This window comes from Cygnus olor, chromosome 4 (genome assembly GCF_009769625.2).
Source record: "Cygnus olor isolate bCygOlo1 chromosome 4, bCygOlo1.pri.v2, whole genome shotgun sequence".
Classification (NCBI taxonomy): Eukaryota; Metazoa; Chordata; class Aves; order Anseriformes; family Anatidae; genus Cygnus; species Cygnus olor.
The window spans coordinates 20,691,213-20,714,819 of NC_049172.1; the positions used below are offsets into that span (position 1 = coordinate 20,691,213).

The 23,607-nt window shown below is 40.3% G+C and overlaps 2 protein-coding genes across 9 annotated transcripts in view; one reads left to right on the top strand and one right to left on the bottom strand.

The window, feature by feature from the left end:
- PRIMPOL (primase and DNA directed polymerase) overlaps positions 1-9,334 on the bottom strand; it is an 18,654-nt gene extending 9,320 nt beyond the window's left edge. The window contains exons 1-5 of one of the 6 annotated variants that reach the window (XM_040555075.1): positions 9,229-9,289; positions 6,845-6,875; positions 3,622-3,803; positions 2,500-2,591; positions 1,415-1,556 (exon numbers count right to left, since the gene is read on the bottom strand). In XM_040555075.1, coding sequence (XP_040411009.1) covers positions 1,415-1,556; positions 2,500-2,591; positions 3,622-3,798 — 411 coding nt within the window. In that variant the 5' untranslated portion in view covers positions 3,799-3,803; positions 6,845-6,875; positions 9,229-9,289. Of the gene's footprint in view, positions 1-1,414; positions 1,557-2,499; positions 2,592-3,621; positions 3,804-6,382; positions 6,493-6,844; positions 6,876-7,459; positions 7,691-8,587; positions 8,698-9,228 lie in introns of those variants that run through there. The other 5 variants (XM_040555076.1, XM_040555079.1, XM_040555078.1 and 2 more) reach the window with 5 other exon arrangements.
- Positions 9,286-22,733, top strand: CASP3 (caspase 3). 3 transcript variants are annotated; one of them, XM_040555088.1, is made up of 7 exons: positions 9,286-9,369; positions 15,332-15,424; positions 16,807-16,931; positions 17,428-17,556; positions 19,478-19,653; positions 20,109-20,226; positions 21,137-22,733. In XM_040555088.1, the coding sequence occupies exons 2-7, from the start codon at positions 15,351-15,353 to the stop codon at positions 21,361-21,363; spliced, it is 849 nt and encodes a 282-aa protein (XP_040411022.1). In that variant the 5' UTR covers positions 9,286-9,369; positions 15,332-15,350; the 3' UTR covers positions 21,364-22,733. The 3 variants fall into 3 exon arrangements, with proteins under 3 accessions (XP_040411022.1, XP_040411025.1, XP_040411023.1); XM_040555091.1 differs by lacking the exon at positions 9,286-9,369 and adding an exon at positions 9,558-9,941; XM_040555089.1 differs by lacking the exon at positions 9,286-9,369 and adding an exon at positions 9,757-12,117.
- Positions 22,734-23,607: the final 874 nt, after the last annotated feature.

The following is a 23,607-nucleotide window of genomic DNA, read 5'->3' on the forward strand; positions in this document are numbered from 1 at the left end:
GAAAATTACATAAACATTCATTAGGCTGTTTTCTTTAGCATTTTTAACAGTAGTGTCTATAAAACCTAAAACAAATGCAGATTCTACATTTTTTTAACCTTTTTTTTCTCATTTTGATGCAAGTAATTCAAATTAACTCACAATATGCCAAATTTTAAAGAAATTTGTCATATATTGTATCTTCCGAATTGAGCAAATCACTGAATATACTAACAGTGATGGGGTGAGCAACTTTTCAGGTCAAGGTCTAATGTAGCAGCTCTATCCCTATTTTTCTCCCCCCCAACAAAGCAGTTTACACCCACAGTGACATTAATTCTAAGGCATGCTTACCTAGTATCTAAGATAGAAGCTAAATAGAAAAGAGAACTAGCACACCAACACTTCATATTAGAAGACCCAACGAACAGTAAACAAGCAGAAAACAATAAATGTCCAGCTCTAAAAACCTGCTATAAGCTAAACGTGATTACTCATGTTTAGGACTGGGATTTGGAACCTGAGGGTTTGGAAGTTTATGACTATAGCATCTCATATCCTCCCCAACCAGCAAATCCAAAGATCTCTTCCAAAGCTTAGGAGTATCCAGATTTGAGAAGTGATCCACAACGGAGTAAAACCCTCCAGATTCTTTACCAGCTACGTGTTATTTACGAAGAAGTAACCTCATTCATCTTACTCTTTCTGTTCTAGTTAGAGACACCAGATGTCTCACAAATGAATGGCCACTGACAAAGAGATTTTATTGGAACAGAAGACATTCTTCTAAAAACCTGCTTTATTTTCCATCTCTGACATATTGCAGTTGCAGTGCATCTCGTTTTCCAGCTGAATTTGCCATAGGATAGAAATTTGCACTACTTAATAAAATTTATAATTAGCAAACATATTTAACTTTAGGTGTCAAAATTGATGACTACAGTCACCTCCTGCTCTCTACATCATAATTATATCAACTATAATAAAATTCCATTGAAGGTGTCTTAACACAGGAGGAATTAATCTAAGCCGTGATATATGATTGCACCTGTTAGAAAGGGAAATGATTTGCAGAATATTCAAATAAAACTTTTATTGATACTATTCTGAAGAATAACTAAACACTCCTTCAGTTTGACAGCTTTGAAGTGGCAGAGCACATAAAACAATCTGCAAACAAACTCACCGTAACAGTAAACCTACAGTGAATACAAGCATTCCAACAACCATCATGCTCTAGCATTTCCTTTTGTATAAAGCAGGCAACCTATGCTTTAATTAAAACAGTACTTTTCACTTCTTTAAAAATGCCCACTAACTCTATAATCCTTTTTCATTTTACTCCAGTAATCAAGACAAGGCGGTAAATACTTTGGTTTTATATTAAACCAACAACAAATTCAAATTAGTCTGCAACATGACTGTGCCAGTTTACCTCAATTAACTTTGCAACCATACTCTCGCCGTCTGCACCAGGATTTGCTGCTTTGTAGAACTCCAAATCAAAATAAAGTTTGCAAGCATCTTTTTCAGGAATCACCTCATAGCAATGCATTAGACTTGTTTTATATCCTTGGCTAAGGAAAAACAAAAACAAGTTACAACCTCTGTGATAAGCTTTATACATACCTATCAACTGCAAACACCAATCCACACGTACTACACAATGTTTTCTCTCTTAGTCAAGCATTCGCATTAAAACCAGTAACAGCTCCATAGTGCTTTGAAAAAAATGTAACTAACTTCAGAACTAATTTGTTGACATTTGCTTGGTCTAAAATTTAAGTTTGGAAACTGTTCCCTCCATCCCCATCCCTGAAGTCTTACAATATGTACTATCAACAGAAATGGTTTGGGAATTTAAATAATGATGTAAACAACATGAAAAAAAAAAAAAACCACCAACCAATGTTATCAGTCCTAAGTCTTAAGCACAAAAAATAATAGTACATAGAATTATTTTTATTTTTTTCAACTAAATTAAAAATTAAGAAAGCTTAATCTTCTTTTCAAATTGAGAAAAAAATCAAGTCTACAGTTCACACAAACATTGATTCTTACACTTCTTTTACTTCAAAACCAGGTATTTTATTGTAAAACAAAAATTGGAAAAAACGTTCAACAAATTTTCAATACCTGAAACTGCACCATGCAAAAGCAAAACCATAAAATGGTAATTGGACATTTATATTAATACCAATTTAAGTTCATATATGACTAATCATAGAAATATGTTTGCATCATTTGTTGACATGATTCCCTGAGGAAAGCTGACAGTAAAAGCAGATCTACTGCTATTAGATTTAAGTTCAGTAGATGGGGTCCTTAATTCACAGGAAATAATGGCAGTCTGCAGCTCAAAAGAAAGTTGAAAACTACTGTAGAATAGATTGGATTGGCATTATTAAGATTTTCCCTGTGGTCAAGATCAAACCTTGGGCAGCCCTTTACAGCTGTGCTACTCTGAGCAAGACTGACCTATCCCCCAGTAAAGTATAGCATACCTTTTCAAGTACTTACATGTAATAAAACCAAAGCTCTTTGTATGTCGTCACGAGGTAAAACCTCTGCCCATTTTTGGTGTTCTTCTCCAAGGCAAATACATGAACATCCTTTGTAAAGAAAAACATTGACTTTTTTTTTTTAATTACTATTCAGAAAGTTTATTAAACTCTTCAGAAGTTCCTACTTGACATTCATTTCTTTGGTCAAAGGTTAGTTAATATTAGGAAACTAAGTAGCAGATCACTTATCCTTTTTTGACCTAAGTAGCATCTGTTACATGAGTGAAAACCTGAAGCTTTTCTTTGCTGTGCATTCATGTAAATTCTGTTTTCTCAGTAGTCTCTTTTTGTCCTGAACAGTAGCAAGTACCTCTAATGGGAGGAAGAACAATGTTCTAAAACAAACACTGTAATGGGTGTATGGCAACATATGGCTTTACAGCAGACAGTCTTTAGACTCTATGTTATTTAAAACCAAAAATAGAAATCCAAAACCAAAACAAACCGAACAAACAAACAAACAAAAAGCACCACTACCAAGCCAGTGAAAGTATATTCAGGAAAACAGACTCATGAGTACTTGAACACCTGGCACAGCAGAAAAAAAAAAAAGATATGTTGCATTATATTTCTTTAAAATTGGCAGTTTGAAAAGCATTAAATATAGGGAACTGAAAACAAAGGATACATTTTACATAATGTATTTATTTGGATCATTACTTCTCAGCATCTTGCTACTCTGATGCTAGTAGAGTTGCATTGTTCTTTTTGTCTCTGCCTCCTGTCATTCTCTTTCTCTTCCTCATTTTCTCCTCCTCTTTCTTCCTACCCAACTCACTTCCTTCCCATTCTCCTGCTACCTTCCTTATCTTCAGAAGGAAATAATCACTACTACGTTGCCAAAAAAACACTTCTACTGTTAGAGGTTAACTCCACATCTCAATTCTTATGTTACTACTAATACTTAAAGCTACCTCCAGTATAGCATGATCTACAAAGGCAAGAAAAAAAAAAAGTCTCATGATTGCAAAACAGGGATTTTGCAACTGATAAAGACTTCACTGTTAACCAACTTTTTAAATCAAGATCATCCTTGAAAGTACCTGAAGCACAGAGACGTTCACCTAACATAATTTACCTCTTTGCAGGTTTTTACGTAGCTGAAAGCTTCAGCCTGCCGACAAAATATTTTCCAAACAGGGGATGGCTGAAGCGGGGACAGCTTTGGTCTATAAACTGCAGGAAGTGGGTTTCTTTCATAGTGAGACGCTCGTTCTTCAACTTTCCTCAGCCTTTCTTCCCATTTTCTCTTCATTTGTCCTAAAGCAATTACAAATAGATCAATATCAATTTTTGGGTTCACTTTTAATATATTCTATACACATTGTTGCCTTTTAATTCCATTTTTGTTGAGCATACTTTATTTAACTAAGAGTAACCAATATCCCAAATCAACACCCAGTCTTGCTATGATTCTCTTTTCAACATTAAATCTTTCCACACAGTTTTGGAAGATAATTTATTTTCATATTAATAGCATCAAAGATCAGCACAACAGGATAGATGTAGTAAGGGAAGGCCTAAGAAGTTTCATTTTTGCTTACAGAATGGTATTACATTGCTCCTCAAAAAGTATACAAAACTGTGTAGTCACACACACCACTAGCAAGGAGTGCAAAAATGCCGTTATTTCTGCTTGTATTGGGTTTATGTGGCAAGGTAGATCAGAGCCAGCTCCAAAAGGGACCCACTGCTGGCCAGAGCTGAGCCAGGGAACGACGCTGGGTGGGCCTCTGGGAGAGCTGATTGAAGAAAGGGGGAAAAACAGCTGTGTAACAGCAGCTGGGAGAGGAGTGAGAAAATCTGAGATAGAGCCCTGCAGACCCGCAGGTCAGTGCAGCAGGAGGGCAGGAGGTGCTCCAGGCACGCAGCAGCAGTTTCCCTGCGGCCTGTGGAGAGGCCCCTGGTGGAGCAGGCTGTCCCCCTGCAGCCCACGGGTCCCACATGGAGCAGATCTCCACGCTGCAGCCCGTGGAGGAGCCCACGTGGAGCAGGTGGATGTGGCCTGGAGGAGGCTGCGGCCCATGGAGAGCCCCCGCAGGAGCAGGCCCCGGGCCGGAGCTGCAGCCCGTGGAGAGGAGCCCACGCAGGAGCAGGGGGTCTGGGGGGAGCTGCCGCCCGTGGGGGACCCGAGCTGGAGCAGTTTGCTCCTGGGGGATGGACCCTGTGGTATGGAGCCGTGTGGGAGCAGTTCTTGAGGAGCTGCCGCCTGTGGGCATCCCGTGGGAGGGACCCCACGTGGAGCAGGGGCAGAGAGGGACCATGAAGGAGCGGCAGAGACGAAGCCGCAGGGACTGACCGCAGCTGTTCCCCTGCGCTGCTCAGGAAGAGATGGAAGAACATGGATGGGGGTGAGGTGTTTTTAGTTTCTCACTGCTCTAGTCTGCTAGTGTTAGGCAATGAATTATATTGAACTCCCTACAGTGAGTCTGTTTTGCCCATGACGGTAACCAGTGAGCAATTTCCCTGTCCTTATCTCAACCCTTGAGCCCTTTCCATTGTATTTTCTCCACCTTTTCCTTTGAGGAGGGCGAGTGAGAGAGCGGTTGTGGTGGAGCTCAGCTGCCCAGCTGGGTGAAACCACCACATTGCTTTATAGGTGGAGAAATAAATGAGATAATTGATTTGCGTGGGAAATGCATCACAGGTTCCAGAAAAAGTTAAAGATTTCAGTGACTCTAGCTCTGAGCTTTTTTACTCTCAAAGCAAAAGATCTGAAATCCAAAATGAGCGCTCCATTCTCTGCTGCCCACCTCTGTTATTGATCTGTAATATGTTCACACGTTTTAAAACCTCACCTTCTATATAATTCCTTGCAAATTTCAAATGGCAATCCTATCTTTTTCAAGAAATAGCATGTGATGCAGCAGTACTTCCTATCATGCGACCTTTAAACTCCTAGTCATATAAACTAATCCAAATACTACAAAGTGATGTAGTACAGCAGAAAAGCAGATTAGCGTAACACAAGTATCGTTATTGTTAAGTGTTATTAACTATCTTCTGGGAAAATTCATTGCCCATCTGCACTTGCCATCTGCAAATGGCTGAGAGCACTGCTAAGAAACTGTGAAGCAGAGCAGGAGGAGCGAGAAGTAAAAAAGACTGAAGGTGCATTTTTTGTTCTGCCTGGCTTAACCACTCATCAACCCTTGTTCTCAAAACAAGGGTCTCGTTGCGATGGAAGAAAAAAATGAAACTAATGATACGTAAAAGTATTCTAATCTTAACAAGATGGATCCACAAGGCGCGTTTACGTATTTAAATGTCCTCGTGGGCTCCAAAGCCCAAATTATAAATTCTCTAAATCCCCCTCCAAGTTTTCTACAGAAAAGTTTCCTGGACACCTACATCTCCGTCCATGGTACACTTACGCCTGCCTGCGTTTTGATCGTTTAGTGCCTTTTTCAAGCCTTAAATAACAGAATGCCTTTTTATTTTTTCCCTTTTATAGGGGTCAAATATTGTCTCTACAGATCTTATCAGACTGCTGACCTATGAATTTCCTCCACTCCTTTCCTTCTCAGGCTATTAGTTTCTTCTTTGGATATGAAAAGTGAAATCATACAGCAATCAGCATTTCTCAGAAGTGCTAGCAGAACCTTTAGTTTCCTTTTGATGCTGTTAGTCGTGCTGTAAGTTAACTGGATGCAAAAGCACAATAGACATTCCCTAGATCAGAACTTTCCCACCAGGTGACCGTTAAAATTAGGGAGGTAAAGGAGAATTCCCATAATTCTGAACACATTTTAAGCTTCCTATTTAGATCAGTACATTCTTTGGCAAAAACACAGCTGCTAGAAGGGTATGTGAACCTGGGTGAAGGTTGATGGCCTTACTTTAAACTGGGATCTGTCGCTGTCGCTTCAGTCCAACTGGCTCTTGACTTCCCAGCAGTCTAACACGTCAGGTTTTTCCACGGTAACTTTACTTCCTGTATCAACTATACCTAACATAACACATCTATTTAGAGCATGTACAATTTGCACATACTGACTAATAAGACTCCTGAGTTTATCAGGAAATTCCCACTTTGTTTTGGTCACTTCTAGCCCAGCAGAAGCAAGGGAAAATTATTTTTATTTCACTTGCCAGAAAGAAATTTTGTCACCAACATTCAATTCAGCAGAACGATAGCAAGAAGACACTGGGAAAATATATCTTGTGGGAGATGACTTAATAAACGTGCTATTTCATTTCCCCCTTTGATGAAAGACTACTTTTTTAGTGATGAGAACACAGCACATATTCTATTTCTATACCTTAGATTTGTTATTCTTCTGGTAAATGAATGAACTCACCATTGCAGACATGGTGATTTTCTCCCTCTTGCTACAGGCAAAAGAGGAACACAAACACATAATTTTGTCATATACAACCCTATGTTTTTGTAAAAAATAAAATCCATACTCAAAAAACTGTAATGCTCGTGGACAAAACACTGTCCACACCTGCTGCAAAACGAAGCTTAAACATGCAAATCAACTACTATTTAAAACAGCATATTTACATTGGCTTCCTGGCCTGCACGACTCAAGCAATGTATCTGTATGGCAGAAATTCATAGCCCTCAACACCAAGAAATTATTACAGCCTTAGTTGAATGTATTAGAAAACTTTCACCCTAGTACTAAATTTCTTAAGATGAGTGAAAAATAGCTTTATTATCCTTATGTTGAGCTGAAATGTGGCATACTAATGAATGCTACTCATCTGCACTCAACTGTAACAAGGAACATAAAATTTTTATCTCACACTCCTAATATGAGAAATAGTTTCTTCTACAGATAAGAAGCTAGGAATTTTGCACAAAATGCAGGATATTAGACCTGGTGATAAAACCTCAAAAAGTAGGATTAGGCGAGGATAGGGCCTTTTGAGAGGCCAAGAAACTTAGCTTCTAATCTTAAACTTACCCCAACTCCAGGTACTAAAGGCCAATGTACAAATAAGGAACTAAAATAGTAACCTTAAAGTTCACAATGAAGCTGAAACTAGTCTGCAGGTTCAAAGAGCTATCGTGACCCACAGCGTAGTCTTAAACCAAGGAAAACAAGGAAACCTCAGAGAAAACAAGGAGACTAGTGGCTTTGAGCTAGCAGAAGCAAGGGAGATAAGGGACGAAAGCTAAAAAGCAAGGAGAAAAATAGCTGAAGGAAGATTCCAGACTGATCTGTGGCAAGCTTTTGCTCCTTAAGGGTCATTAACTTATTAAAAAACACACTAACGGAAATGCTAGTGCATGCAAATGTGGGATTTGGTGTGTCCCACCCCCTGCTGGTCCTCTGGAATGCACAGACTCAACAGAGATAAGGTAGGCAAGCTATAACCACCACTGAAAAGTAGCCAGAGAGAGTTTCACAAGTTAGCTATGTATAAATAACAGTGATTCAAGTCAGAGGGGTACTTGCTTTGTGAAAGATCACCAAACACCTGATTCTGCAGAATTATAATTAATTACTTAATTAAAATACCTTTGTGGGGATTCTGACTCCGTGTGCTTATTAGCTAGGCACACCAGGCACGAACCTACAGGTAATACTTTTGGCATCCCAGCTGGGACTCCTAAATTAGTTTTGCTCCATCTAGCTTGTCAGCATTGGTGCCAGAGGGGAGAATGCCGGAGACCAAGAGCACCCTAATGATTTTACTGGGGTCTGTCTTTTACCCTCTGAAAGTCTGGGGCAAGTGGTACACTGCTCTGAGGAATCCACCAAATGTCAGGATAAAAGGGAAATCACTGGACTAGTGAGTATAGTTTGTATCTTCCTAAGGGTATTTGCAGAGTGGATTGTCAGCCACACAGGTAGGTGCTGTGGTTTAGCAAGAACAGGAGATGGCCCCATGAGCTACCTGACCCAATTGATGGGTAAAGTTAAAGCTGAGCTACCAAAGGGACAATGGGAAGCGGTCAGTCCAGAATCCTCCCTTCTGACCCCCCTTGGAGTACGAGGTTCAGTTATTGGTACCCTCAGCACCACTGATGTATAACCCAGAGGTCTCCCCTATTTTTGAGACTTCCGTGGGGACATCAAGAGGCCAACCTGGGGGTTGGATTTCCAAGGTTTCTGCCAGAACATCGGACACCTCTCCTGAGGCTCAAGCTGCAGAGGTTCCTGCAGGGACATCGGAGGCCTCTTCCGAGGCCTAGACTGCTTCCAATTGTAGCCCCATAGCAATTCACATCTAACAGGAGTTGGGGCCAGCTATCCAGGCACTGCTAAGAGAGGGAGATCCTGCTTTTGTTCATTATTCTGTTTTACAGATAGTAGCAGTTTTATGGGAAACGGACAGTGTAAAGCAGGATATGTGGCCACGACCCTTTGGGATGCAGCAGAATCAAAGTCACTACCTGATAATACCTCAGCACAAGAAGTTGAACTAATTGCGTTGACTAAGGATTAGCAGAGGGGAAGACCCCCAGTGTTTATACGGACTCTAAATATGCCTTTGGAGTTCTGCACGCCCATGGAGCCATCTGGAGGGAGCGAGGGCTACGCTGACTTGGGAGCCAAGGAAGCAGCCAGAGGAGCACCAGGAGACCTCCAAGAAGTAACCCCACGCTCTGGAGAAGCGGAGAATAGGGAGAGCCGCGGTCTCCACGCGTGGCCGCCCACCTCCCCCCCGTGCGGGGACCCCGCGAGGGACCCCCCGGCCGCCTGTCCGTCCCCCCCTCCGCACTCACCGCCACAGGCCGGGCCGCCTCCGGGAGGGACGGGCCGCCCGCCCTCCTGCCCGCCCTTCCTCGGGCGGAGCCAGCGGGGTGCGGAGGGAGGGGGGACGGGAAGAGGCCGAAGCTGGAGAAAGGGGCGGCGGCCGGGCCGAGGTGAGGTGCGGGGCCCGGGGGTCTGGAGGGGGGTGGGCGGGCGGGCGGGGAGCCTGCCCCGGGCAGAGCCGGCGGGGGGCGGCCATGGCGCCCCTGTGGGGCCGGCGGCCTCGCTGCGGGAGGGCGCTGGGGTGTCGGCGGGGTTTTCCTCGGGTTCTGGGCAGGGCGTTGTGCCGGCTGGGGGGTGTTTGTAGGGGATCTGCACGCATCTGAGGGAGCGAGCTTTAATTTTACACGATCTCTAATGTCCCTCGGGTAGACTGGCAGCTAACTGGAGGCGGGGGGGGGGGGGGGGCCTAGAGCTGCAGCCTGGTTTACCAGAGTAAAGCTTTGGAGGCAGCGGGTTAAATCGTGCCTGGAAAATGGCTCTGCTGTGACCCAGATCCTAACAAAGGCTGGAGCGTGCGCTAGCTGGCAGTCATCCCTGAGCGAGGCTCACGGTGCGATCCTCACGATGGTGGGCGCTAATACACCGAGCCGGGAAGCCTGGGTAAGAGCCTCGGCACACCTGAGGCACTCACGGCGAGAAATTGCACAATAACTTTGTAGAGCACATGGAAGCCCTGTCCAAGGTATTCTCAGCCTCGGTGGATTGAAGGATGGGGCTGGTAATCCAGGTTTTTATCCTCCGGTTAGCGATTCTGGGGAGGCCTCAGTGCGGCCTTTCTGTACTTAAGGGGTCCTGTAAAAAGGATGGAGAGGGACTCTCACTCGGGTAGATAATGATAGGGCAAGGGGGAATGGTCTTAAACTGAAAGAGGGGAGCTTTAGATTAGATGTTAGGAGGAAATTCTTCTCTCAGAGGGCGGTGAGGCCCTGGCACAGGCTGCCCAGAGAAGCTGTGGATGCCCCATCCCTGGAGGTGCTCAAGGCCAGGCTGGATGGGGCTTTGGGCAGTCTGGGCTGGTGGGAGGTGTCCCTGCACATGGCAGGGGCGTGGGACTGGGTGGGCTTTAAGGTCCCTCCCGATCCAAACCATGCTGTGATTGCTGTTCTCTAGTTCTCATTCCTGGTCAGTAGTGTCAGGTTCGAATATAATACATGTACCCCTAATAGCCCTGTCAGGCTCCATAGCGTTATCTCTTGCAGTGGTGATGGATTAATAGGTGTGGACGGATGAATAAGGGAGGCTTCCGTCAACTCCCAAAATAAATTCAGGTCTTACTCATTTTGCAGGCTAATGATGATAAATTAAATTTGGTTTGGCTTTGGAAGATTAGAGTGCTGGCCCAGGGTGAGCCCTTTCCAGCGGCCACATCCAGACCAGAAGTAATTGCGAAGGGCTCTCACAATGCTGGCACGCTTCCATCGGGAGTAGCAGCTTTTGGTGGTGGTGTAACGCCACACAGGAAATATAATGCTGTATTTCAGATCTGTTTAGTTTTTTGTACAGTCCGCTATGTCTTCCTTCCATTATTAAGCATCTAATTATCAATAATTTTACATTCTACTATGTATAACTGATTTTGCATATCTGCGTTAGCATCACAGCGTTCCGTGTGTGCATAAAATATCTGCTTTCAGTCTTTAACAGTCACGTAGTCATATAATTGCAGTCACGTGAGCTGGAAAACCGTGCCCTTTTGTAATCTTTGAGGGCATGTTTTATGATTGTGGTTTCTGTTTTGGGAATGTATTTTAACACTGTTACAATCGGTGCTTTGTCGCAGCTGACACGTAGTGAACATGTGTTGTCTTGTCTACTGTGGCTTGCATATTTCAAGACAGTATCAGTAACTAGAGACAACTCAGTTATTTGCTTCCTTTCTTGTCTGAGAAGCTTTGGTATTTTCATCACTATATTGTTAACTTGTCTCCTAGGGTTCAAAATTCAGACAGAGTGCTCTAAAGAGAAACTAGTTAGTTCTCATATGGCAGTGGTGTGATATATGATAAAGTGAATTTAATTTCATTAGGTCCAGGTAGAGTAAGTTAGTCCAGGCTGGAATGGAGTAAATACATTGTTTCATCATCTTCCTGTTAAAATAAAAGCATTGGAACAACTATTTGTATAGGGCAAAATACATTTTTGTTTTTGTTGTTTTACAGGGAAACTGTGGTTCGTTTCTCATAGCTTGCTGAGCATAGTTCTGGACCTCTGTCAAGCACTGTGGTTTTCTGTAACCACTTAGTGCCTCTAAACATCATCGTAGGATCAACTTTACATCCTGTATCTGTCTCATAGGGTTTGTTTGTTTAATTATTATACCTTTTTTTCTTTCAAATACTGAAAAATAGACCATTAAAATAGGCTTCCTAAAACCTGCATTACATTCTCTGCTAGATTAAAGAAAAGCTATTGCTTGTTTTTGCTACTTGATTTATTTTTTTTTTTTTTTAAGTTTCCTGACAGGTGAAAGCTCTTCTTACCTAAGCTTTCAGAGAAAAGAATATTAAGGAGCAGAATAACCATTTTCAATTAAATCCATAAAGCCCTGTCCTGATTTTTTTTTTCCTCTATTCCTAAATACCATGAGCTCATTCTCTACAGGGAAATGTGAATTCTGCTTGACAGAATGATATCACTGCATTACCTCAGCTGAGATGAGGCAATTCTTAGTAGTCTGTCAGAATCAGCATCATCCTCCAGAGAGCGTTGCTGTTCCCCTGACTGGAGCTTGAGAGCAGAAAACACGCGTTTTGTGCCTAGCAACAAATCAGGCATCTCTTGGTGGATGCCTTTTGTTCTTTGAAGAAGTGCAGGCGGCTTGGTGTGTTAAGGTGCTCAGAAATCCGTGGATGTTAAAGGTGAGTTGCAGATTCTATTCTGAAGATGAAGCATACGTATTTTAAATGCCCAATGTATTATACTCAGTTTTTCTTCATTATCTCTCCAGCTTCTGTACAGATGCTTGGTCAAGCTCATCTCAAGATGCAGCAGAATGCAGTAGGCTTTAATGCTTCATTAAACAACCGAAGCTGTAGATTATGAGATAGGCTTGCAAATGCTTTAGTTAGAAATACTTCTATAGTATCATGCTGCAAAATGCATTTTACATGTTTCAGAAACAAATTACTGTAGTTCACTATAATTGTAGTTTCATGCTAGCCACTTCTGCAAGTTTCATTGTTTCCTTGGCAGTGGATCAGGGAGAGCAATTTTAAATTAGGGTTACAAAAGAGTCAAGGAGATAAGTGTTTATTTAAGGTCACTTAAACGTTGAAGATCTTTGTTTCTTACTGTTTGCAACATGAGTTAATGTTTGTGTTATAAAAGCAGTCGGCAATCCTAGGCTCTGCCTGTTCAACCCTGCTGCTGTTCATCAGTGTTATACCCACTGAGTACTAAAACCAGGCCCTACTGGGATGCAACAGTTAGGTTGGAGCCCACCTGACGTGAACCCAAAGCAGCCTGACAATCTGCTTGCCCTCCCTAACGCTTCTACACTCTGTGGGCCAGAGAGTTGTTAGCTTTCCCTATACTTAAGCCAAGTCTTTCTCCAGGGAGTCACTGGTAGCCCAGGTTGGCTTATGTGGTAGACAGGGTGTGACCACAGCTCAGGTAGTCATATGTTTGCTGGCTTACACCAGCGATCCAGGTACTTAAACACTGGTGCTGCAGATCTTCGTGGTGCCAGAGAGCCACACAGATAGCTGGGCTTTAGCGGAAGCTGAAGACTGTGTCATCGAGGCTATCAGCACCGCTCTCACTACGCCTGCTGGCTAGTTTAGATAGTGGGGTTGCTGCGTGATATTGTGCCTTTTTGTGTGTGGTATGTGTCTCCGTTACTGTTGGCAGGCAAAGAACACGCAAGCAAACAAGTTGAGGTTTTCCCTGTCTCTCCCGGTGTGGAAGGGCTGGGTTGTGCTTCTGCACGTAGTGCTTCTCCTGAAGGAGTAGCATGAAGTGCATCAGAATTGTGCTTTAGTCTGGTTGGAGGCTTTCTTACAAAGTACGATTTTGTTCAGAAGACTCAGAGAGAGCTGAAGAAAGCTGGGAACCCAAGACAAGGATGACTGTGGTAGGGACAGGGTGAAAGAGGCACAGAAACTCGTGGAAGCTGGTCTCTGCTGGAGCAGGGGGACTCGTAGCATTCTTGTCAATGAAAGCCTTTCCTGCCCGTGCCTGGGGTCAGAAGTTACAGCTGACTGTGGAGACACAGCTTGTTGCTCAAGACTCGTTTCCTGTCAACACTAGCGCTCCTTGCCTAATGGTCAGGCTTAGGGCTGGATCACTGTGGTGCCACAGGGCTCAGGTAGTTGAATTACCCTTTGGGAGTGCTCGTCTTTTTCCACAGAGGGAACTTCTAAGAGATTAAGATTCGCAGTTAGGCCGAGTGAACCCAGATCGTGGTGCTAGGCAGGCAACATCAGCATCGTAGACCTACTTTCCACCCAATGATATTGGATCTAAAGGACATTTCTAAGATATAAACTGAACGTGTATTTTAGAAACTTTATTTCTAGAATAACCAGCTTATTTGATGCTTCTGTAATTTGGTTGTCAGACCTCCTGCGTATTGTTATACGATACGGTTCTCAAGTCTGGAATAATTTGATGAACAAAATTTCTTAGTTACATCAGTGCCCCAAGGTACAGAGAAATAGTATTCAGAATAACCTTGAAGATCTTTTGAAGCCACTAAAAATGTAGGCAAATGCCTTTTAAGCAACCAGGAAAGAGAAGGTTGTACATACCCAAATTAGTGCTTCTGATGAGTAATTGCTCTACAGAAAACATGTGGGCCCAAGGATATTTATGGTATGTTAGAGTATAAATAAAAAGATAACAGACGATAATATGACAGTGTAAGGTGGCAAATATAGTTGTGAGTCTCACATTAAGAACCTAAGCCCTCAATAAGAATCTCTATCGTGTCTGACCAACAAGCTTTACTGCTGTCTGGTTACGTGTACATCCCTATTTACCGTAAATCTGCCTGTTCAGCAAATTTCTTTAAAATTCATACCTTGGACCGCCTTGTCTTGATGTCTGAGCATTTATTTCACTTCTAAGCATTTATTATTCTGTCTGATCTGGTGGTTTAACTTTATGATGCTTCATCCTTTTTCTGCATCCTGAGTTAAAGATAACATGTGGTGATGGCTTTAAACTGGAAAAGGGGAGCTTTAGATTAGATGTTAGGAGGAAATTCTTCTCTCAGAGGGCGGTGAGGCCCTGGCACAGGCTGCCCAGAGGAGCTGTGGATGCCCCATCCCTGGAGGTGCTCAAGGCCAGGCTGGATGGGGCTTTGGGCAGCCTGGGCTGGTGGGAGGTGTCCCTGCCCATGGCAGGGGGGTGGGATTGGGTGATCTCAAACATCCCTTCCAACCCAAACCATTCTGGGGTTGTATTGTAATGTGTTCCGTGAGTATACACGGGGTAACTGGGAGGAAGGCGTAGTGCTTTTATGCTGATTTCTGCCTTGGTATCATTCATCCTTTTTTGCCCTATGTATTGATCAAAAGTAAACAGCAGTCCACAGTGCAGGAGTCATTCCACCAACTATTTAAAGTTATATTGTTAGGTTTTTACATTATTTATATTGCAATTGCCTTCGTTTACACTGGTTAAGATTGGATGCAGTGATATTTTATGTGCAAACAGATTGCAGAGAAATGATTGATTTCTCAAAATACTATGACCTAAGACCTAATGTAGTGTGTGTACGTATCAAATAACTTGTACTGCTTGGTTTTTAATTTTAATTTCTTTGTTTTACTGAGATGGAATGATCCAAATATGGTACAATATTCATAGTATTAGAATGCTACTAATGCATTTAGGGATGCTTCTATATTTTTTTAAGATGACTTTCCAGTTCTTTGTCTCTGACAGAAAGCTCTTCTGTGTGAATATCCCCTTTTAACTTTTCTGTTTTCTCCGTAATACTAAAAAAAAAAAAAACAAACACAAAAGCACTGTGCAAAGCTTTAAGGAGACCTAACAAAAATTAGGCAATCTGAATGTATTATGTTGTATGAAAATTAAGTTACATATTTGTTTTCTTATGTTTTCAAGTTGATAACTGAGAACCACAATGGCAGACATAAAAGATGGACTACACCTGGGGGAAGATCTGGCAGATGCAAAATCTTTCCCTGGTTCCAAAGGGTAAGTGAGGTACTTTTGTTTTAAGTCACTGTGCGTGTTGAGGAATCTTGTGCTGCAACTGAAGATGAGAACTGTAGAAGAAATGCTATTACCATAATCGACAGCTTTACTTTTAAAATTATAATAATTAATATATATATGTATAAATTGTTGTACAGGCTCTGAAAATATACCATCTCTGATGAAACAGGACATATGTATGTACAAGGAACTAAAAAGCAAAACACTAAAGGTGCAGTTAGATTTGGCTTAGCAGTATTACCAAGCAGTTAGCTGTTCTTGAAAAGAGGATTCTCTGTCTCACCCTCTGCTGGATGTTCACAGCTTTCCTTGGACTCCTTCTAGTGCTCACATGAACTTGTAGCAGCCAGTGCAGTTGCTTAAACTGAGCTGCTGTAGATGTATGTGCGAGAAGCACTATTGCAAGGGGAATTTACAGCAGTGGAAAGGAAGAAAAGAAGTCCTGTTCTTCCTGGTGACAGTCATTACATTGTAGCAGTATGATCAGATTACACCCTCTTTGGGAAGCTGATTTGTTTCTGAAGTGGTTCTTCTTAGTATTTTAATGAAAAGTAGATTTAAGAGCATTACAAACTTTTTAATTGTAAAATACAGTATGACAGCAGGCCCCAGGCTTGTAACCACTTACCCATGTGCTTAACTTAGGAAAGACATACTGACTTCAGCATGTGTTGACTGAGTAAAATTGAAAGCTGCTCCAGAGTCGCAAGAGGTAGCTAGGGTGCACATTGAGACAAAATTACAGCTACATGTAGAGTCTTTATAATTTTCTAGCTTTTGAATATTTACGTGTGAAAATTCAGCGGTAACATGGCATTTGGTTGGAATTCAGTTCTAGACTTAGTCTTAAAGCTTATCTTGCCTCCAGGTACCTAGCTACTTAAAGACAATAGTTTAAAAAAATTTCTTCTTGCTATGATCATTGGTTTCCTTAAATCACTGTTATATATTCTCCTGTGCAAAGGCATTACCATTGTAGCTACAATGCTTCCTTGATTCTTTTAATTTTAAGCTTGTTACAAGTTGCACAGAGGATTACTAGAAATACAGATGACTCTTATTTATTTGTGTGTGTGTGTAGATTTTACAGAGCTTGAAACTTTTGTTTTATTATTTATTTGGAAGCATAACTAAACAAAGCAGTTTTATTGCTTATTTCAACCTTTGGGCAAGTACAGTCTTCATTTGTCTTACATCAGATCTATCCACTGATTTCACAGACGTATCTTCTATGGATCAAAAAGCAAGTCTTACCAGTTCTGCTGTTTTTCCTAAAATAATAATTTGTTTACTTATATATTTAGAAATTAGTGAAGAGAGAACAGAAAGTAACGCTTAAAGGTTGTCTGATTTGTGTATAGAATGAACCTACCTGCTAGCAAGTCTATGGACTCCGGAATTCTGCCAGACTACAGCTACAGAATGGATTATCCAGAGATAGGAGAATGTATTATAATAAACAATAAGAACTTCCACAAAGATACCGGTAATACTTTCAATTTTTTATTTATTTTTCCATATTTCAGATAAGTTGGTGGCACGTATTATTCTTCAGAATTAAATATGCAGTCCAGTTTTGATTGCATTCTAAAATTAAGTGGTTTGAATGGGTGTGATTCATTTCAGTGTACTCATCTAAATATGCATAGGGAGAACATGTTGGAGTATAGCTTTAATGGGGAGAAAAAATGGGTGGCGGTGGAAGTCTGTCTTGCCTTTTAGTCATGACTTCTGTTACGTAAATCTTTTTCTCAGCCCTTATATAGATAGGTAGGTATAAAAATAAGTGATAGATAAATCTATGAAACAGATGCAGAGAGGGGTGGGGTGTGCATGTGTAACAACGCACTGTTTTTCTATTAGAGTGGATCTGGAAAAATGGAATAATATTCTAGACTACTGCAGGTATAAGAGAAAATAATTTGGCTGTCTTGGAGCATTCTATCTACATCATATCAAAATAACATGTCTTTTATGTATAGGACTGGCATCTCGTTCAGGTACGGATGTAGATGCTGCAAGTGTCAGAGAAGTTTTTATGAAGCTGGGATATAAAACCAAGCTTAGCAATGATCTTTCATGCAGGGACATTATTAAAGTTTTGAAAAACGGTAAGTTATCATATGATATGAATGTGTGTTAAATCCACCGCTGTTTTCAAAAACACCTCTAGCCCTCTTATATCTTCTCCTATGGTTCTTTTACGTGATATTTCACATCTCCCCATGATTTATTGCTAAAGATGTATGTCATTGTTTTTATGTTTTTTCATCTTTGTTGTTTCTCCATCTTTTGTGCCATGACTGTCTCAGTCTCGTCTTCCTTTCTCGTCTTCTAAAGAGGGATGGAAAAACATGCTGAAACGTAAATGCAGGCTGATTTATTTTCTGACCTTTGGATCACTGAAACTCTGTGAGTTGGAAAGAAACCTGCTTTTTGGGTAGAATTGGGTAGAAGGGTTCTGTGCTATATGCTTAGTGGTGTGACCCAGGTGGTATATTATGATCAAGGGGCCAAAACTGCAAGTGTGTGGACTGAATTACTCTAAAAGAAAAGTAACTCATGTTTTGTTTGAATTGTGAATCAAAACACCTTTATCTCAAGCAAGAACTTTATGCTATTGTTTGCGTTAACCCTGTTTTGTTTGGAGCTGGCTATATCTAGGCCACCAAATTAAATGGTGCCTGGAAGTGCTCCGTAGCCCTGGAATGCAGTCTACTCTAGTTAAGTGTTGGAAGGTTCTCTGGCACAACTGTGGCTCATATCTGTTTGCACTCTCCTGGACGATTCCTGGTCACAGTTCAGCAGTGAAAGTGTTCCAGGGATTATTCCCAACAGCCAATTAGCCTGCAGCAATCCCCATTTTAAAATTTGCATGTTTGCTAACATAGATGTAGGCCCTTTAGTACCAGAGAAGGCTTCCAGGCACGGTTAATTTGACGCCTGTCTGTTGACAGTAGCTGAAAGTGGAAAGTCATGTTCTCTGATTCCAGGCTTCTGTCTTACCTGTGGTGTAAGGCCTCCAAATGTACAATATAAACTACAGCCTGACTAGAGAGTGCCCCAAACTAGCCTTTTCTGACACTTCTAGATGCAGTGCTTATCTTTAGATTATAGAAATACCTTAGTGTGCATTTCATGTGAGAAAAATAAAAAATAGTTCAGTTTTTCCAAAGTAGAAATTCACTATTTTGGCAAGCTCTAGGACAAAACATTTCAGTTTGTGGGACATTTTTCATCTACAAACTTATATTTACTTGAGGTTCCCACAAAAAATAATCCTTTTGGATCCCTTCTTTTAAACCTTTTTTTTTTTTTTTTTTTTTTTTATCTTTTAATATATTTAAAATATTTGTCTTGGTCATCAATTTTAGGCAACAAAAGACATCATAGAACATCTGTTCTATGTTCTTTACATACCACAAGATGAAAAAAGAAATCTATAAATGCTCTATAGCAAGCTTAAAGGTCTTCAGTTTCAAAACTCAGAGGCCTGAATAATGTTGCTAGACTTTGCTACTAGAGGACAAGAGCAGAGAGGAGTGTCTAATTTTAGTGCATAGGTCCCCCAGCAGCCATAACTTTCATGATACATTCAGTTCCCATGTAATCCAAGCAGTTGAAGTGTCCCAGACTGGAAAGAGAGACAAGGCTTCCCTATCCTTTCCCAAAACTCGGAACTTCCCATCAGTCTGATCCCATATGCCATTACTGTATGAGTGAGGTGTACCATCTGGACTTCAAGACACTGTTCAGAATGGTACAGCTTTGTTTCCTCACTGTGTTCATGGCCTAGTTTTGTGTCCATGTTTTACAATGGGTAGGGCTGACCTTTAATTTAGGGACTTCTGTGTTCAGACTTCTGAAGTAAAGTAGGCTGGCTCCCTTTGTTCAGAAGTGAAACTGGTTTGAGGTTTCTACATGTGGGAATAGTTGTTCTTAATTTAATGAGTTCCGTCATATAGTAAATACCAAACGTTCAAAGCTTTCGGCTAAATGAAGTAAGTTATGATCTTTCTCTTTTCTTCCAAGTTTCTGAAGAAGATCACAGTAAGCGAAGCAGTTTTGTTTGTGTGTTGCTAAGCCATGGTGAAGAAGGACTCATCTATGGTACAGATGGCCCCCTCGAACTGAAAGTACTAACGAGCCTTTTCAGAGGTGACAAGTGCAGAAGTTTAGCAGGAAAACCCAAACTCTTCTTCATTCAGGTGATGTAAAACTGAACGATGATCTTCAAATCATAAGAACACTTCAAAAAAAAATTCCCATTAGTTACAAGTACAAAATAGTTAATTATTCCTAAAATTGCTATAAATGGAATTACTTTCAGAATAAGATTTTCTTCAGGCTTGGTATTGATGCAGTCTGCCCTCTTAGATAGGCAGCATTTGTTATAGCTGAAATTGTTATGAATTAAGGTAATGCAAAATGTTTCTCAACACTAGTGAATATTTTAGTGAGTTTCTGAATGTACTTTTGAATCAATATCTATTTTAACCAAACTGTGTGGTTAATTTAAATAAATGTTTGTTTCTTCTGAGTCTGGTTAGTCTAATACCCTTCAGAGCTGGAAAAAAATAAATCAGTGTTCTGATCGTTGTTATCACTGCCTTTTTCTAATTTATATTTGATTTTATTTTCCACTCTTCCTTCCAACAAATAGGCTTGTAGAGGGACTGAATTAGATTCTGGTATTGAGGCAGACAGTGGACCAGATGAAATGACGTGTCAGAAAATACCTGTAGAAGCAGACTTCCTATATGCATATTCTACTGCTCCAGGTGAGAAACTTGCAAAGAAGATCTTTATTTCTGAAACTGTATCTATATATCAGCTTGTATGGATACTGAGCATGGCAATTTACAGTTTTGTCCATTCGGTATCTGCTTACTTTACTTGCTTGAAAATATGAATTTGAAAATGTGTATTTTCTTCCTTCTATCTTTTCTTCTCCTTGATTTCATTTCCTTTTGAGGTAGTTGTTACTTTCAGTTCCTACAAAAACAGAAAATAATCTGATTATACATCTTCCTCACTGGCAAACCCTCAAACGTTCCTTTGCTGTAAATTTAGTTGATCTGAGTTGTGCAAATAACTTAACAGCAGGAAACAAATGGTATTATTAATTCTGAAAGAAAAGAGCTGTTGGACATCTAAAGATGTATATACAGAAGTGGTGCTAAACACCAGCATATTATCTGTCTGTCAGCTCTACTTTCATACTAAGCGTGGCAGTGGTGACGGAGTCCTTAGTATGCCCATTACGTCATGAGTTACCAGAAATAAGCTCCAGTCTTCAGTTCATTCATGTAGACCTGAAAATAGTGGCACTGAAATCCATTTTGCATCTTGGCTCCGTCTGTCCTGTGTCTGTTCCTTCATATATGTGTATTGCATGATAAAATAATAAATGGTTAATGGCTAAGGCTGTTGGAGCAGAAGGTAGTTTTGATTTTCCACCTACTTAATGTTTTCTTAGATTAGAAAAGAATGAGACGGTTAGAAAAATCTTTTGGGTTGAAATTTGATGAGACTGTTAAATCTGATAGTTGATTAGTGGTTTGGGTTTTTATCTGTTTATTATAAAACTTTAACTGCTATTGGTTACGTTACATTGTTCTGCTAATTGCTATCCTGTCCTATGTCAGAGGCTGCTACATCTGATCATTTTGGTCTCTCTGTCTTCCACAGGCTATTACTCCTGGAGGAATGCAGCTGAAGGCTCCTGGTTTATTCAGTCTCTGTGTAGGGTGCTGAGGGAACATGCAAGGAAACTTGAACTCATGCAGATTTTAACACGTGTAAATCACAGAGTGGCAGAATACGAATCCTACTCCAATCGGCCGGATTTTAATGCCAAGAAACAGATTCCATGCATTGTCTCTATGCTCACCAAAGAATTTTATTTCCGTTGCTAGAAGAATTGCACCTTGCAATTTCTCAGTTCACGTTTTTATCTGTAATTTATACACTGTTTTAATATGGAATACCACTTTTAAATCTGAATTACTGTTCACTACTGTGTGTGGCATAATGAACTATCTTAAAGTTAGATATGTCCAATATTAGAAGTAAACCTTAGTATGGGTATGTTAGAAATGCAAAACTGAGTAGCTGAAGCACAGGCAAATTTGAAAATAGTGATCTGATAATCTGGAATAATCAGGAAGAAGAGACAGAAAAAAGGTCAAATCACTTAATGAGACCTACTTGGTGCTACATTTCCCTTTGCAGAAGGAGCAGAGAAAAGAAACAGTTCTTGTAAATATAGTTTGGTTCCGTATCTTTGCCAATAAGAAGATTCTGAATGTGGTATGTTTGCTAATCACGGTAATATGATAAGTGTCATCACACATTTCTTTTTTAAAAACTCTTATTTTTTGAAGTTTAGGTTATAAACTAGCCTGAACGTATTTTATAACTTAAGAAACAAACTGTGGAAAATGGTCATTTCATTTTTTACATACAATTAGGAAGCATATGTAGAATAAATTCAACTTTGTCCTGATTATTTTATAACGCTTTGTATGGAGTATCAGGTAAAGTAACTTTATCAACACGGTATCCGTTTCAAAATAAATTTTGTATTTCTGGCCTTGAAGCTGAGTGACTAAGGAACCAGTCTTCCAAAATGCTATTTTATTTTTATTTTTTTTTTTCAGCTCCCTAGGAAAGGATGCCTAATACAATTTGGTCATATTTGAGGCCACAAGATTCAGTGCAAAAGGAAGTCTGCATTCTGAGTAGTCTGATTTCCTCTTTCTGGCCATAAATTAGCGTAGGTCTGCTTTCTGCTGTGCACATACCACGTATAATCTTTATAAAACCTAGATATATGGTACTGGAGAAATTTCCTGTGTTTATTATCAATTGGGTTAATTATTCATGTCTTTTATAAGACTTTAGCTGAAGTATGTTAACAAATAGTAAATTTAAATCTCTTGATTTTGACTGAATTTTGTGGAATAGGCTTTTAGTAAATTGTAAAAAAAAACAAAAAAAACCACGGTTTTGGTGATGTTTCAGCTTGTGGCAGTTTTATGATGAACAAAGGAAGACAATGGCAAATGACTATAGGGTGCTTACAAAACAAGACTTAAAACTTTTTAAATTGTGCAGCATAAACAATGTTAGCAAATTGATGTTTGCTTCCAGAGGCATTTGGATTTTTTTAACTTAAATTAAATATTGTTACCTCAATTGTATAATGTTTTTCTATATGTATTATTTGTTTAGAATCTGATAGTTTTTGCAAATTAATTTTAACGTGAATTACATCAATTTTTTCTCAAAACACTGCTTTCTCTTTTCTTCCCCATCCGCTTTAACACCTAAAGTTGAAGGGAAGCTTCTTTAAAGCATTGTATATGTTATAGCCAGGTGGTGAGTGTAGTGATTGAGACATGGGGAATGCAGGTTCAAAAGTTATAGAGGAGGCAATTTTAAATGTTGTAGATAAGCACTCTGACTGCTTGCTGAATAGGAGGAACCTCATCTATGTCTCTTTCAGAAATGTTTTGTGAGAGAGGTATAGTCTGTCTTAACTGATTGAAGTTTAAGTTTCAGGCAGATTTATTACTCATGCTTCTATTGAAAAACTAAGTAGGACCCTGTTAAATATACTTAAAAAATAACATTTGCAAAAACCCATCTGTGGGATTCTTCATATAGTTTGCGAATTGCAACAAGCAGCTGCACAGTGAGATGTCTGAAATGGCTGATGGGAGTTCTGTTACCCTACTCCAAAGTGACTGGGAACAGGAATGTTCCTTGAATTCTTAGGGTATTTCTGTTGTGAAAAAGTCCTGTCACTGAGTATGCGCTTCCCTTGGATTAAAAAAGGTCTTGATCTTTCTGGTCTCGATCCGTCTTCATGCTCTCTAGTCCCATTTTTCCATGAATTGTGTTTCTCTTGAAGTATTCATTTATCTTCTTTCTCTACCTCATGAAGTATTGACATCTGTGAAGTTTGAATATAGTTCTCCCTTTAAATTTGCTTGGCAGGTATTGTGTTCATATCCTAAAATAGCTGATTAATAGCAGATTGAATGTGCAGCACATCCATCTTTTGCATAATTAACTAAGATTGCACTCTTGGATCACTTTTGTTTCATCTGACACCTGTCCCTCCTTCCCCCAAAAAAGGCAGGGGTAGGGAAGCC